We start from the raw sequence: 12,290 nt of genomic DNA, 5'->3' as shown, positions 1-12,290 counted from the left end.
TGGAATTGCCTTGAGGCTGCTCTAAATCCCCCACTCTGGAAAGAGGTTAAACTTTGTGAGGTAGGGCAAACCCGGCTGGCTTGGAGGGAATTAGATTGTCCTTGAACAAGTAATGAGTCCACCATTTGATTCGCTAGGTTCAGGAGATCGTGCTGACTTTGTTGTAAATTTTGTACTGCTTCGTGGGAATGTCATCGACTGACTGATGGATCGATTTCATTGATCGAGTTTGGGCTGACAGGGGGAAAACTCCGTTTCCCAAGCCTTTGGGGATGGGGCAAAGTGGTCCCTGTTGCACCGGGAAATTCATTCATTGTCGTATTTATTGAGTGCTTACGGTGTGCAATGTACTAAGCGCTGGGGAGAGTACAATGCGGCAATAAAGGGTGACACTCCCTGCCCACAGCGAGCTCCCAGTCTAGTGAACGTTAGAGAAGCAGTGTGGAAAGAGCCCGGGCTTGGCAGTCAGAGGTCGTGGGTTCTAATCCCTCCCCCGCCACTTATCAGCTATGTGACTTTGGGCAAGTCACTTTACTTCTCTGTGCCTCAGTGACCTCATCTGTCAAATGGGGATGAATAATAACGATGGCATTCGTTAAGCACTTACTATGTGCCAAGCACTGTTCTAAGCACCCGGCGGGGGTGGGGCGATACAAGGTGATCAGGTTGTCCCACATGGGGCTCACAGTCTTGATCCCCATTTTACAGATGAGGTAACTGAGGCACAGAGAAGCAAAGTGACTTGCCCAAGGTGACACAGCTGATGATTGGTGGTCATTCATTCATTCAACCTTATTTATTGAGCGCTTACTGTGTGCAGAGTACTGTACTAAGTGCTTGGGAAGTACAAGTTGGCAACATATGGAGATGGTCTCTACCCAACAGCGGGCTCACAGTCTAGAAGGGGGAGACAGACAACAAAACAAAACATATTAACAAAATAAAATACATAGAAAATACATAGAATACATATGTACAAATAAAATAGAGTAGTAAATACGTACAAACATATGTACATATATACAGGTGCTGTGGGGAGGGGGAGGAGGTAAGGCCGGGGGGATGGTGCGGGGGGGGGGGGGGGGAGAGGAGAAAGGAGGGGGCTTAGTGTGGGAAGGCCTCCTGGAGGAGGTGAGCTCTCAGTAGGGCTTTGAAGGGAGGAAGAGAGCTAGCTTGGCGGACGTGCGGAGGGATTCGTTAACCACTTACTATGTGCAAAGCTCTGTTCTAAACGCAGGAGGGGGATATAAGGTGATCAGGTTGTCCCACGTGGGGCTCACAGTCTCAATCCCCATTTTACAGATGAGGTAACTGAGGCACAGAGAAGCAAAGTGACTTTTTTATGGCATTTATTAAGCACTTACTATGTGCAAAGCACTGTTCTAAGCGCTGAGGAGGTTACAAGGTGACGAGGTTGTCCCACGTGGGGCTCGCAGTCTTCATCCCCATTTTACAGATGAGGTAACTGAGGCTCAGAGAAGTTAAGTGACTTGCCCAAGGTGACCCAGCTGACTACTGGTGGAGTCGGGATTTGAACCCACGACCTCTGACTCCCAAGCCCGGGATCTCTCCACTGAGGCACGCTGAAGACTGGGAGCCTGTGGGACAACCTTTAGGAGGAGCTTTAGGAGAAGCAGTGTTTTTCAGTGGAAAGAGCACAGGCTTTGGAGTCAGAGGTCATGAGTTCAAATCCCGGCTCCGCCAATTGTCAGCTGTGTGACTTTGGACAAGTCACTTCTCTGTGCCTCAGTGACCTCATCTGTAAAATGGGGATTAAGATTGTGAGCCCCACATGGGACAACCTGATCACTTTGTGACTTCCCCAGTGCTTAGAACAGTGCTTTGCACATAGTAAGCGCTCCATAAATGCCATCAAAAAAACAACAACCTGATGACCTCGTGTCTCCCCCAGCGCTTGGAACAGCGCTCGGCACATAGTAAGAGCTTAAGAAATGCCATTATTATTATTATTCTTGGTGAAATATGACTGAGCCCCCTCCTTCCTCTTTCCCCTCTTCCCCCCCTCATCGCCCCCACCTTACCTCCTTCCCCTCCACACAGCACCTGTATATATGTATGTATGTATTTATTACTCTATTTATTTTATTAATAATAATAATAATAATGGCATTTATTAAGTGCTTGCTATAAAGCACTATTCTAAGAACTGGGGAGGTTACAAAGTGATCAGGTTGTCCCATGGGGGGGCTCACAGTTTTCATCCTCATTTTACAGATGAGGTAACTGAGGCACAGAGAAGTTAAGTGGCTTGCCCAACGTCACACAGCTGACAGTGTGCAGAGCAGGGATTTGAACCCATGACCTCTGACTCCAAAGCCCGGGCTCTTTCCACTGAGCCACGCTGCTTCATATTTATTCTATTTATTTTATTTTGTTAATATGTTTTGTTCTCTGTCTCCCCCTTCTAGACTGTGAGTCCACTGTTGGGTAGGGACCGTCTCTATATGTTGCCAACTTGTACTTCCCAAGCGCTTAGTCCAGTGCTGTGCACACAGTAAGCACTCAATAAATACGATTGAATGAATGAATGTTGGGTAGGGACCGTCTCTATATGTTGCCAATTTGTCCTTCCCAAGCGCTTAGTCCAGTGCTCTGCACACAGTAAGCTCTCAATAAATACGAATGAATGAATGTTGGGTGGGGACCGTCTCTAGATGTTGCCAACTTGTACTTCCCAAGCGCTTAGTCCAGTGCTCCGCACACAGTAAGCGCTTAATAAATATGATTGATTGATTGATTAGTCTAGTGCTCTGCACACGGTAAGTGCTTAATAAATATGATTGATTGATTGATTAGTCCAGTGCTCTGCACACGGTAAGTGCTCAATAAATACGATTGAACGAATGTTGGGTGGGGACCGTCTCTAGATGTTGCCAACTTGTCCTTCGCAAGCGGTTAGTCCAGTGCTCTGCGCACAGTAAGCACTCAATACGATTGAATGAATGAATGTTGGGTAGGGACTGTCTCTATATGTTGCCAACTTGGACTTCCCAAGTGCTTAGTCCAGTGCTCTGTGCACAGTAAGCGCTCAATAAATACGAATGAATGAATGTTGGGTGGGGACTGTCTCTAGATGTTGCCAACTTGTCCTTCCCAAGCGCCTAGTCCAGTGCTCTGCACACAGTAAGCGCTTAATAAATATGATTGATTGATTGATTAGTCCAGTGCTCTGCACACGGTAAGCGCTCAATAAATATGATTGAATGAATGTTGGGTAGGGACCGTCTCTAGATGTTGCGAACTTGGACTTCCGAAGTGATTAGTCCAGTACTCTGCACACAGTAAGCGCTCAATAAATACGATTGAATGAATGAATGTTGGGAAGGGACCGTCTCTATGTGTTGCCAACTTGTACTTCCCAAGCGCTTATTCCAGTGCTCTGCACGTAGTAAGTGCTCAATAAATACGACTGAATGAGTGTTGGGTAGGGACCGTCTCTAGATGTTGCCGACTTGCACTTCCCAAGCGCTTAGTCCAGTGCTCTGCACACAGTAAGTGTGGCTCGGTGGAAAGAGCCCGGGTTTTGGAGTCAGAGGTCCTGGGTTCAAATCCCGGCTCCGTGGCGTGTCAGCTGTGTGACTTCGGGCAAGTCACTTTGCTTCTCTGGGCCTCAGTTCCCTCATCCGTAAAACGGGGATGAAGACTGGGAGCCCGCCGGGGGACAACCTGATCGGCTTGTAACCTCCCCAGCACTTAGAACAGCGCTTTGCACACAGTAAGCGCTTAATCAATCAATCGTATTTATTGAGCGCTTACTGTGTGCAGAGCACTGGACTGAGCGCTCGGGAAGTACAAATTGGCAACATATAGAGACAGTCCCTACCCAACATTGGGCTCACAGTCTAAAAGCCCAGTCCGCACCCTCCGCTCCTCCACCGCTGATCTCCTCCGCTGATCTCCTCACCGTACCTCGCTCTCGCCCGTCCTGCCATCGACCCCCGGCCCACGTCCTCCCCGGGGCCTGGAATGGCCTCCCTCTGCCCATCCGCCAAGCCAGCTCTCTTCCTCCCTTCAAGGCCCTGCTGAGAGCTCACCTCCTCCAGGAGGCCTTCCCACACTCAGCCCCTTCCTTCCTCTCCCCCTCGTCCCCCTCTCCATCCCCCCATCTTACCTCCTTCCCTTCCCCACAGCACCTGTATCTATGTATATATGTTTGTACATATTTATTACTCTATTTATGTATTTTACTTGTACATATCTATTCTATTTATTTTATTTTGTTAGTATGTTTGGTTTTGTTCTCTGTCTCCCCCTTTCAGACTGTGAGCCCACTGTTGGGTAGGGACCGTCTCTAGATGTTGCCAATTTGTACTTCCCAAGCGCTTAGTCCAGTGCTCTGCACATAGTAAGCGCTCAATATACGATTGATGATGATGATGATTTACTTATTTTATTTGTACATATCTATTCTATTTATTTTGTTAGTATGTTTGGTTTTGTTCTCTGTCTCCCCCTTTTAGACTGTGAGCCCACTGTTGGGTAGGGACCATCTCTATATGTTGCCAACTTGTACTTCCCAAGCGCTTAGTCCAGTGCTCTGCACACAGTAAGCGCTCAATAAATACGATTGATGATGATGATGATTTCGGGCAAGTCACTTCGCTTCTCTGGGCCTCAGTTCCCTCATCTGTAAAATGGGAATGAAGACTGGGAGCCCCCCGGGGGACAACCCGATCAGCTTGTAACCTCCCCAGCGCTTAGAACAGCGCTTTGCACATAGTAAGCGCTTAATCAATCAATCAATCGTATTTCTTGAGCGCTTACTGTGTGCAGAGCACTGGACTGAGCGCTCGGGAAGGACAAATTGGCAACATACAGAGACAGTCCCTACCCAACAGCGGGCTCACAGTCTAGAAGGGGGAGACAGAGAACAAAACCAAACATACTAGCAAAATAAATAGAATAGATATGTACAAATAAAATAAATAAATCATCATCATCATCAATCGTATTTATTGAGCGCTTACTGCGTGCACAGCATTGGACTGAGCGCTCGGAAAGTACAAATTGGCAACATATAGAGACAGTCCCTACCCAACAGTGGGCTCACAGTCTAGAAGGGGGAGACAGAGAACAAAACCAAACATACTAACAAAATAAATAGAATAGATATGTACAAATAAAATAAATAAATCATCATCATCATCAGTCGTATTTATTGAGCGCTTACTGCGTGCAGAGCACTGGACTGAGCGCTCGGGAAGGACAAATTGGCGACATCTAGAGACGGTCCCTACCCAACAGTGGGCTCACAGTCTAGAAGGGGGAGACAGAGAACAAAACCAAACATACTAACAAAATAAAATAAATAGAATTAGACATGTACAAGTAAAGCAAGGGAGCGCTCAGTACATACCAGAGATCAATCGATAACCATCGATTGATAAGCAGATGGCATAGGGTTAGAGCAGGGGCCTGGGAGTCACAAGGTTTGCTGCCATTTGTCTGCTGCATGATCTTGGGTGAGTCAAAAAGCCAATGCATCATCTGACTATTAATATCAATCAATCAATCGTGTTTATTGAGCATTTACTGTGTGCAGAGCACTGTACTAAGCGCTTGGGAAGTACAAGTTGGCAACACACAGAGACAGTCCCTACCCAACAGTGGGCTCACAGTCTAGAAAGGGGAGACAGAGAACAAAACCAAACATACTAACAAAATAAATAGAATAGAGATGTACAAATAAAATAAATAAATCATCATCATCATCAGTCGTATTTACTGAGCGCTTACTGCGTGCAGAGCACTGGACTGAGCGCTCGGGAAGGACAAATTGGCAACATCTAGAGACGGTCCCTACCCAACAGTGGGCTCACAGTCTAGAAGGGGGAGACAGAGAACAAAACCAAACATACTAACAAAATAAGTAGAATAGATAGGTACAAATAAAATAAATCATCATCATCATCAATCGTATTTATTGAGCGCTTACTGTGTGCAGAGCACTGGACTGAGCGCTCGGAAAGTACAAATTGGCGACATACAGAGACAGTCCCTACCCAACAGCGGGCTCACAGTCTAGAAGGGGGAGACAGAGAACAAAACCAAACATACTAACAAAATAAATAGAATAGATAGGTACAAATAAAATAAATAATCATCATCATCAATCGTATTTATTGGGCGCTTACTGCGTGCACAGCACTGGACTGAGCGCTCGGGAAGGATAAATTGGCAACATATAGAGACGGTCCCTACCCAACAGTGGGCTCACAGTCTAAAAGGGGGCGACAATAAATAAATGCCATTATTATTATTATTGATAATAATTATAATATTATCAATATTAATCAATATCAATATTATATTATTATTACAGTCTAAAAGGGGGTGACAATAAATAAACGCCATTATTATTATTGATAATAATTCTAATATTATCAATAATATTAATCAATATCAATATTATATTATTATTACAGTCTAAAAGGGGGCGACAATAAATAAACGCCATTATTATTATTGATAATAATTACAATATTATCAATAATATTAATCAATGTCAATATCATATTATTATTACAGTCTAAAAGGGGGCGACAATAAATAAATGCCATTATTATTATTGATAATAATTATAATATTATCAATCATATTAATCAATATCAATATTGTATTATTATTACAGTCTAAAAGGGGGCGACAATAAATAAATGCCATTATTATTATTGATAATAATTATAATATTATCAATCATATTAATCAATATCAATATCATATTATTATTACAGTCTAAAAGGGGGCGACAATAAATAAATGCCATTATTATTATTGATAATAATTATCATATTATCGATAATATTAATCAATATCAATATTATATTATTATTACAGTCTAAAAGGGGGTGACAATAAAGAAACGCCATTATTATTATTGATAATAATTATAACATTATCAATAATATTAATCAATATCAATATTGTATTATTATTACAGTCTAAAAGGGGGCGACAATAAAGAAATGCCATTATTATTATTGATAATAATTATAATATTATCAATAATATTAATCAATATCAATATCATATTATTATTACAGTCTAAAAGGGGGCGACGATAAAGAAATGCCATTATTATTATTGATAATAATTATAATATTATCAATAATATCCATCAATATCAATATTATATTATTATTACAGTCTAAAAGGGGGTGACAATAAAGAAACGCCATTATTATTATTGATAATAATTATAACATTATCAATAATATTAATCAATATCAATATCGTATTATCATTACAGTCTAAAAGGGGGCGACAATAAATAAATGCCATTATTATTATTGTTAATAATTATAATATTATCAATAATATTAATCAATATCAATATTATATTATTATTACAGTCTAAAAGGGGGCGACAATAAACAAATGCCATTATTATTGATAATAATTATAATATTATCAATAATATTAATCAATATCAATATTATATTATTATTACAGTCTAAAAGGGGGCGACAATAAATAAATGCCATTATTATTATTGATAATAATTATAATATTATCAATCATATTAATCAATATCAATATTATATTATTATTACAGTCTAAAAGGGGGCGACAATAAATAAACGTCATTATTATTATTGATAATAATTGTAATATTATCAATAATATTAATCAATATCAAATTATTATTACAGTGTAAAAGGGGGCGACAATAAATAAACGCCATTATTATTATTGAAAATAATTATAATATTATCAATAATATTAATCAATATCAAATTATTATTACAGTGTAAAAGGGGGCGACAATAAAGAAATGCCATTATTATTATTGATAATAATTATAATATTATCGTTAATATTAATCAATATCAATATCAATATAATAATAACGCGACTGAATGAACGAGCAGGCGACAGGCCTTCCCTCAGGCGGGCTCGGCCACTTCCGGCCGTCGGCCTTCGGCTCTTTCCGCCGCCCCGGCGCAGGTGGAGGGGGGGCGTGGCCGTGCGTCGCGACGCTACGTCGGGGGCGCGCGTGACGTCACACGGCGCGCCCCCCCGCCCCTCCCCGTTGGGTCCCTGGAAAAGAGAAGAAAAAAAAAACTTTTTTTTTTTTTTTTTTTTTTTTTAATTGAGGAATCAACAGCCGCCATCTTGTCGCGGACCCGAGCGGGGCTTCGAGCGCCATCCGGGCGGCCCCCGCCGGTCCCCGGGGCCTCGCGCCGCCCGCGCGCGCGCCTGCGCGCGCAGCCCGGCCCGGCTGAGGGACGGACGGACGGACGGACGCGGGGCTGAGGGGAGAAGGAGGAGGAGGAGGAGGAGAAGAAGGCGGCGCGTTGTGCGGTTCCCTCACGGCTCGGGCGGCCTCGGCCTCAGCGGGCGCCCGCCTTCCTCCCGGGAGCGACGTTAATGGGCGACGACGACGACGGCCCCGTCGTTGTCCGTGAGGGCGTCGACGGGATGAGGGGGCCGCGGCGGGCGGGCCCGGTTGCCGAGCAGCGCTGCGGGGCGCTGTTGCCGTGGCGGTGATTCCCCCCTCATCGCCTCATCGCCTCATCGTCGTCGTCGTCGTCGTCCTCCTCAGGGCCCCGGAGCGTCGCGAAAATGGCCGAGAACTTGCTGGACGGGCCGCCCAACCCCAAGCGGGCCAAACTCAACTCGCCCGGCTTCTCCGCCCCCGACAACACAGGTGAGCCCACCGACTCCCCCCCCCCCCCCCGGGGGGGGGGTCGTTCATTCACTCCTCATCATCATCATCAATCGTATTTATTGAGCGCTCCCCTCGTACTTACTGAGCGCCTCCTGCCCGAGGAGCGCCGTCCGAACCGCTCGGGAAGCCCAAGTTGGCCCCGTAATAATAATAATAATGATGCTATTTGTTAAGCGCTTACTATGTGCAAAGCACTGTTCTAAGCGCTGGTGATATTAATAGGGACATTTAGGGAGCGCTTACTATGTGCAAGGCACCGTGATAATTATGACATGAAGCGCTTACTGTGTGCAAGGCGCTGTTCTAAGCTGGCACCGGAATAATAATAATAATATTTAGTGAGCGCTTACTATGTGCAAGGCACTGTTCTAAGGTGGCACTGACATTTTATTAAGCGCTTACTGTGTGCAAGGCGCTGTTCTAAGCTGGCACCGGAATCATAATAATATTTAGTGGGCGCTTACTGTGTGCAAGGCACTGTTCTGAGGTGGCACTGACATTTTATTAAGCGCTTACTGTGTGCAAGGCGCTGTTCTAAGCTGGCACCGGAATAATAATAATATTTAGTGGGCGCTTACTGTGTGCAAGGCACTGTTCTGAGGTGGCACTGACATTTTATTAAGCGCTTACTGTGTGCAAGGCGCTGTTCTAAGCTGGCACCGGAATAATAATAATATTTAGTGGGCGCTTACTGTGTGCAAGGCACTGTTCTGAGGTGGCACTGACATTTTATTAAGCGCTTACTGTGTGCAAGGCGCTGTTCTAAGCTGGCACCGGAATCATAATAATATTTAGTGGGCGCTTACTGTGTGCAAGGCACTGTTCTGAGGTGGCACTGACATTTTATTAAGCGCTTACTGTGTGCAAGGCGCTGTTCTAAGCTGGCACCGGAATCATAATAATAACGTTTATTGGGCGCTTACTATGTGCAAGGCACTGTTCTAAGGTGGCACTGACATTTTATTAAGCGCTTACTGTGTGCAAGGCACTGTTCTAAGCTGCCACCGTAATAATAATAATAACGTTTATTGAGCGCTTACTGTGTGCAAGGCACTGTTCTAGGCTGGCAGTGACATTTTATTAAGCGCTTACTATGTGCAAGGCACTGTTATAATAATGGTATTAAGCGCTTACTATGTGCAAAGCACCGTTCTAAGGTGGCACTGACATTTTATTAAGCGCTTACTGTGTGCAAGGCACTCTTCTAAGGTGGCACTGGCATTTTATTAAGCGCTGACTATGTGCAAGGCACTGTTCTAAGCTGGCCCTGACATTTTATTAAGCGCTTACTGTGTGCAAGGCACTGTTCTAAGCTGGCACCGGAATAATAATAATATTTAGTGGGCGCTTACTATGTGCAAGGCACTGTTCTAAGCTGGCACTGACATTTTATTAAGCGCTTACTGTGTGCAAGGCACTGTTCTAAGCTGCCACCGTAATAATAATAATAACGTTTATTGAGCGCTTACTGTGTGCAAGGCACTGTTCTAGGCTGGCAGTGACATTTTATTAAGCGCTTACTATGTGCAAGGCACTGTTATAATAATGGTATTAAGCGCTTACTATGTGCAAAGCACCGTTCTAAGGTGGCACTGACATTTTATTAAGCGCTTACTGTGTGCAAGGCACTCTTCTAAGGTGGCACTGGCATTTTATTAAGCGCTGACTATGTGCAAGGCACTGTTCTAAGCTGGCCCTGACATTTTATTAAGCGCTTACTGTGTGCAAGGCGCTGTTCTAAGCTGGCACCGTAATAATAATAATATTTAGTGGGCGCTTACTGTGTGCAAGGCACTGTTCTGAGGTGGCACTGACATTTTATTAAGCGCTTACTGTGTGCAAGGCACTGTTCTAAGCTGCCACCGTAATAATAATAATAACGTTTATTGAGCGCTTACTGTGTGCAAGGCACTGTTCTAGGCTGGCAGTGACATTTTATTAAGCGCTTACTATGTGCAAGGCACTGTTATAATAATGGTATTAAGCGCTTACTATGTGCAAAGCACCGTTCTAAGGTGGCACTGACATTTTATTAAGCGCTTACTGTGTGCAAGGCACTGTTCTAAGCTGGCACTGACATTTTATTAAGCGCTTACTGTGTGCAAGGCACTGTTCTAAGCTGGCACTGACATTTTATTAAGCGCTTACTGTGTGCAAGGCGCTGTTCTAAGCTGGCACCGTAATCATAATAATATTTAGTGAGCGCTTACTATGTGCAAGGCACTGTTCTAAGCTGGCACTGACATTTTATTAAGCGCTTACTGTGTGCAAGGCACTGTTCTAAGCTGGCACCGGAATCATAATAATAACGTTTATTGGGCGCTTACTATGTGCAAGGCACTGTTCTAAGGTGGCACTGACATTTTATTAAGCGCTTACTGTGTGCAAGGCACTGTTCTAAGCTGCCACCGTAATAATAATAATAACGTTTATTGAGCGCTTACTGTGTGCAAGGCACTGTTCTAGGCTGGCAGTGACATTTTATTAAGCGCTTACTATGTGCAAGGCACTGTTATAATAATGGTATTAAGCGCTTACTATGTGCAAAGCACCGTTCTAAGGTGGCACTGACATTTTATTAAGCGCTTACTGTGTGCAAGGCACTGTTCTAAGCTGGCACTGACATTTTATTAAGCGCTTACTGTGTGCAAGGCACTGTTCTAAGCTGGCACTGACATTTTATTAAGCGCTTACTGTGTGCAAGGCACTGTTCTAAGCTGGCACTGACATTTTATTAAGCGCTTACTGTGTGCAAGGCGCTGTTCTAAGCTGGCACCGTAATCATAATAATATTTAGTGAGCGCTTACTATGTGCAAGGCACTGTTCTAAGCTGGCACTGACATTTTATTAAGCGCTTACTGTGTGCAAGGCGCTGTTCTAAGCTGGCACCGTAATCATAATAATAACGTTTATTGGGCGCTTACTGTGTGCAAGGCCCTGTTCTAAGCTGGCACCGTAATAGTGATGACATTTACTAAGCGCTTACTATGTGCAGGACACTGTTCTAAGCTGGCACCGTAATAGTAATGACATTTATTAAGCGCTTACTATGTGCAGGGTGCTGTTCTAAGCTGGCACCGTAATCATAATAATAACGTTTATTGGGCGCTTACTGTGTGCAAGGCCCTGTTCTAAGCTGGCACCGTAATAGTGATGACATTTACTAAGCGCTTACTATGTGCAGGACACTGTTCTAAGCTGGCACCGTAATAGTAATGACATTTATTAAGCGCTTACTATGTGCAGGGTGCTGTTCTAAGCCGGCACCATAATAATAATAACATTTATTGAGCGCTTACTATGTGCAAGGCACTGTTCTAAGCTGGCACTGACATTTTATTAAGCGCTTTCTGTGTGCAAGGCACTGTTCTAAGCTGGCACCGTAATCATAATAATAACATTTATTGAGCGCTTACTGTGTGCAAGGTACTGTTCTAAGCTGGCACTGACATTTTATTAAGCGCTTACTGTGTGCAAGGCACTGTTCTAAGCTGGCACCGTAATAGTAATGACATTTATTAAGCGCTTACTATGTGCAGGGCGCTGTTCTAAGCTGGCACCATAATAATAATAATAATAGTTATTGAGCGCTTACTA

At 43.8% G+C, this 12,290-nt stretch overlaps 1 protein-coding gene across 3 annotated transcripts in view; it reads left to right on the top strand.

Annotated features, from left to right (window-relative positions):
• Nucleotides 1-8,289: 8,289 nt before the first annotated feature.
• LOC119942542 (CREB binding protein) overlaps nt 8,290-12,290 on the top strand; it is a 211,747-nt gene continuing 207,746 nt past the window's right edge. For all 3 annotated transcript variants that reach the window (XM_038763376.1, XM_038763377.1, XM_038763375.1), the window contains exon 1: nt 8,290-8,671. In XM_038763376.1, coding sequence (XP_038619304.1) covers nt 8,587-8,671 — 85 coding nt within the window. In that variant the 5' untranslated portion in view covers nt 8,290-8,586. The remainder of the gene's footprint in view (nt 8,672-12,290) is intronic.

Source organism: Tachyglossus aculeatus, chromosome 21 (genome assembly GCF_015852505.1).
Source record: "Tachyglossus aculeatus isolate mTacAcu1 chromosome 21, mTacAcu1.pri, whole genome shotgun sequence".
Classification (NCBI taxonomy): Eukaryota; Metazoa; Chordata; class Mammalia; order Monotremata; family Tachyglossidae; genus Tachyglossus; species Tachyglossus aculeatus.
Note: the sequence above shows the minus strand (reverse complement) of the source record. Positions and strands in the feature narration are given on the sequence as shown.